Consider the following 4,320-nt stretch of genomic DNA (forward strand, 5'->3'; position numbering starts at 1 on the left):
AGTAGGGTGGCAGTGGAGGGGGCCCCAAAACCCGGTTGCCCGGTTCACGTGGCCACGTCTGGCTTCGGATTCTGCTGCCCCGCAGAGAATTGTGCTCCAAATAACTGCACCAGGCCCCCCAAGGCCCCGAGTGACGTCACGAAAAGGTGGACACCCCTCCACAGCACCTGACTTACACCAGGAAGCGGCTGAGGCACTGGGGAAGCCCACAGACCCCCGCGGCCCAGGGGAGCAACCCCGAGGGGGCCGCGGCGAGGTGCCTGTAGGCTTTCGATTTTTAAAAATCAGAATCGATTTGTATCTCAGTAGACTCAGAATTCTCACCAAAAATTTTGTGATCGGTTGAAAGAGCACTGGAAGAATTCAGCTTCATTTAAATATAGTCATTCTACCCTGAAAATAGTTCATACAAACATCTATTTACATACAAACACATTAAAATTTGTGAAGAGGGTTTCGACCCTGGTGGCTGTATGGCTTGAAATAGTTTCATTGCTTTGAATAGGCATGTACACATTTGGCAAAATAAAAACAATTACCATTTAGAATTTGTAAAATAAGAGGGAAAAAGTGGCCTCCCAAAGAGGCCTCCAATTTCTCCAGGGAAAGGGCAAAGAAAAAACAACCCATCCAGGGACCTTGAGGAGATGCAAACTCATCGTTTGTGAACCTTTGATCTGTGGCAACGAAACATGACGAGGATCGGTCTCACGACACAGTTTTGCTTGTTTTTCTAAAACAAAAGATGTCTGGATTCGGAAATCGCTACTCCTAGGACAGAAACTCAGGCAACCGTTTCAAAATAGAGCCCGCAGAAGGGGCACCTTCCTGGAAGATCCTAAGTCTACTTGGCGGAGTGACTGGAAGCGTGACAGGAAAGGGAAATCACAAAGTGCAGCAACAGCCGCTGAGGAAGCCACCGAGGCCGCGCCAGCCGCCCTCCTCACACGGCCCTGGCGTTGGTGACAGAGAAACCGCTGAGCGGGCCGGGGAAGTGGCCCTCCGGCCCCAGACAGGCTCAAAGAGGCCTGAGAACCAATGTCCTTCTTGGTCTCTCAGGTCGGGGGATGAGCAGGGGCGGAGCTGGAAGACAGACGCGCCCCTGCCTTGGCCATGACTCTGCCAGAAAGTCAGTCTCACGCTGGCCTCGGTCACCCGTGGGTGTGCACTGGGACTCCCCTCCGCGGCCTAGTTCCCATCCTGAGGCTAACACAGGGGTGTCTGGTTCCAGGGCAGCATCTGGGCCCGCGGCCGCTGGCTCTGGGTCAGGCTCGGGTCTGCACGCCACCGCTCAGGTGCGTGCTCTGGGGTTTCCTTCTTCTCCACAGTAAGCTCCGCCTTTCTCCTGTGATTATGATGCTGATGAAGTGACCCTGTCCCACTGTTTCCACAGCTCCCCCAGGGGGCGCAGATGCAGAGAAGCCTCCACCGGTTCTCCTGCTCCTCCGGCTCAAACAAGGAAGCCACCTCCCTCCCTCCGTGCTGTCCTTCCCTCTGTTCCTTCTTCTTCCCTTCCTCCCCCGTCCCCCCTTCGTTCCTTGTGGAACCTCAACCCCCAGACTCTACGGGGCGTCTACAGATCAGCTACTCCCAGGCTCCCGCTGGACCCTGAACAAAGCTGTGTGTGTGTGTGTGTGCGTGTGTGTGCTGGGGCGGGAGGGGAGAATGAGCAACAGCCACACAGAGTTGTGGTGATAGGTGCAGAGGGTGCGTGCGGGCATGCACACACACACGCACACGCACGCACGCACGCACGCACCCTCCCCGGCCAGAGAGGGGCCTCGGGAGAGGAGGGGCCCTGGGCCGTGGGGGGAGGTCACCTGCTGGGCACTGTCAAGAGGTGCAGGAAGAGGACAGAGATGGGGCGGCAGACCAGGGAGGAGGAAAGACGAGACCCAGCTCAGGGTGCTGTGTCCTTGGGCGGACCTGAAGGTCACAGGCGCTCTGCTGGGGTTTCAATTCCGTGTTAGCGTTCAGTGTCTACGGCGGGAGATGGATTTGTGGGTTAATCACGTCTTACCACCCTTCAGTTCCTCTTATCAAAAACAGAAGGAAACGCTCCGTTCGAACGGGCTGCTCAGAGGAGCCCCTCCCGACAGCCTCGCCTGGCCGCAGCCCCCCAGAACGACCTCCTCAGCACAGGCATGGTTCTGAGCCCGGCTGCACCTGCGGCAAACTGTCCCCCGCACCCACTGCTCACCGGGGCGGGGACGGCAGCCCCTCCCGCGACGCGAGTCCCCAGCCTGCTTGCAGAGGGTGTGGGTCTGCAGAATGGAAGCGACCCGATCCTGGCGTCTTTCGACCCAAGAACTCGCTGCAACTCCCTCCGGGGAGCTTCCTGGGGGGTCCTGAGCTTCCTGGGGGGTCCTGAGTCGCAGCCACCTGCTGTGTCCCCAGGAGTCTGTCTGGCCCGGTGGGTGCTCTGCCACTCCCCTGGGGCTGGGTGCTGGGGGGGGGCCTGAACCGAGACCTGGAAGCAGCCCAGGGTCAGACGCTTCTGCCAGCGTCCTCCTCAGAGCGGGGTGCCCCGGCGGAGAGCGGCCACTCTGGGCTGCTTCTGCCTGCCTCTCTTCCCGGCGGCGCCGCCAGCTGTCCCTGCCAAGGCCCTGCCGCCAGGGCGCGTTCAGGTCCAGGCTAACGGGAGACAGGAGTCGCTCGGAGCAGCGGCCCATCCCGACCTTCAGCCGCCACTGGAGCATCTGGAGAGGACCCGGCTTTGGCATGTGGAGAGGAAGCATACGAAACCCCCAGACCCCCAGAGTCCACTCAGAGCCATCCCAGAGACCTAATCAGCTAATCAGACGCCTAATCAGCTAAACTAAACACCAGGCTTTTACTCTATCTCTGCAGTTGTGATCACACACGGCTTGCAAAAAGCTGGAATGCTATGGATAGTTGCCTTAAACTGTACAGGGGCTAGCTCGTGATTCATGGTGCTCCGAAGCTGGCAATTGCTCTGAACTTACAAAGAGGTTTAGCTTTCAGGTTTGACGTGTGCCCAGTGCTTAGCGTGTCTCTCCTAACAGTAGCGATTAAAAGAAAAAAATCACAACTTTTGAATTCTGTGTTAGAACTCAAGTTTGCTACTTAATTTTGAATTCAATGCCCTGCGCCCCAAGCCCAACCACTCTGTGGTACGTACATTTAATGTACACCCCAGGAGAAAAAATTATGAGTGCGATTAAAGATACTACAAAATTGCCACAGTTCCTGCTTTAGAAACAGTCATTTCCCTCCTTTCGCCTGTTGTATCTATTGTATCTGTCACAACTCTTCCATAACTTAATGCAAACAAATTAAATTCATTTCTTCTCACATCTTAAAGCAAAGATATCTTTGTTTACATGCGAGAATAATAATTCTATAATAATATCCTGGCCCTAGCAGCCAGTTCCTTATAGTAGGACATGATAATGAAATGCTGATATAGAAAGAGCCAGAGACACTAGCGCTCGGCCTGCAGGGATGCAAAATCCACTGGGAAGTTTTCTCTGGTGAAGGATCTAAGCGAGAGGACAGGAGAGGAGGGGTGAGATGACTCAGAAGTGGGTTCTGTCCACGAGGGGAAAAAACAAAGCCATTCTATTGCAAGATACAGATCAAAGGTTGGAAGGCAAATTAGACTACAGTTAAGAGAATAGACTCAGATAATTCTCTACTCTCCGCACAGTGCCTATGCAAGTGTGAGAACAATGCCATTTGCATCGGCCCTAGGAAAAAGAAATCATGGAAAAACCACCCACTAAAAAAATGACCGAAAAGCCCCCCCCCTCAGTCTGATCATTTGGCATCTCTGAATGGGGTTCAGATTTAGACTTAACCACCCAGAGCATCAAGCTGGCTTATGTCAACTCCCGACAGTACCTCGCAGCAGAAGGCGGTCGCAAGGCTAGCTAATTTTAAATCTGGGGTGAGCAGAACAGTCAGACCTAGTTAGGATGCGAAGAGTCTTCTAACGCGGAGTGAGACGGCGAGACGCGCGCGGGGCTCCGGCGGCCCGCGGTCGGGAGCCGAGTGCATAGATCGGGTTTCTGATGCGGGTCCGGACGGGCCGGGCCTCACTTCTGCTGGGCGGCCTGGAAGGCCTTCAGCTCCACCTGGTACCACTCGGGGGCCTCGGGCCCGCTCTTCCCGGGGGGGCTGTGGTCGTATCCGTAGGCCACGGTCAGCTCCTCCTCGGCCTCCACCGCTCGGAGTGTGCGGATGCACTTGATGGGCCCGAAGCGGGGGTGCACGAACCTGGACACGGGGGGGACAGACGGTCACCCTGGGCCAGACGCCGAGGCCGGGCCAAGGGAGGGAGGGGCCCGCGGGGCTGTG

The 4,320-nt window shown here is 56.1% G+C and overlaps 1 protein-coding gene across 1 annotated transcript in view; it reads right to left on the reverse strand.

The window, feature by feature from the left end:
- Nucleotides 1-6: 6 nt before the first annotated feature.
- SETD7 (SET domain containing (lysine methyltransferase) 7) overlaps nucleotides 7-4,320 on the reverse strand; it is a 42,102-nt gene continuing 37,788 nt past the window's right edge. Inside the window, exon 11 of the mRNA XM_012726753.1 lies at nucleotides 7-4,239. Within this exon, the coding sequence (XP_012582207.1) occupies nucleotides 4,059-4,239 (181 nt within the window). The 3' untranslated portion in view covers nucleotides 7-4,058. The remainder of the gene's footprint in view (nucleotides 4,240-4,320) is intronic.

The sequence above is a fragment of the Condylura cristata genome, unplaced genomic scaffold (genome assembly GCF_000260355.1).
Source record: "Condylura cristata isolate star-nosed mole 26May11 unplaced genomic scaffold, ConCri1.0 scaffold00018, whole genome shotgun sequence".
In the NCBI taxonomy this organism is placed as follows: Eukaryota; Metazoa; Chordata; class Mammalia; order Eulipotyphla; family Talpidae; genus Condylura; species Condylura cristata.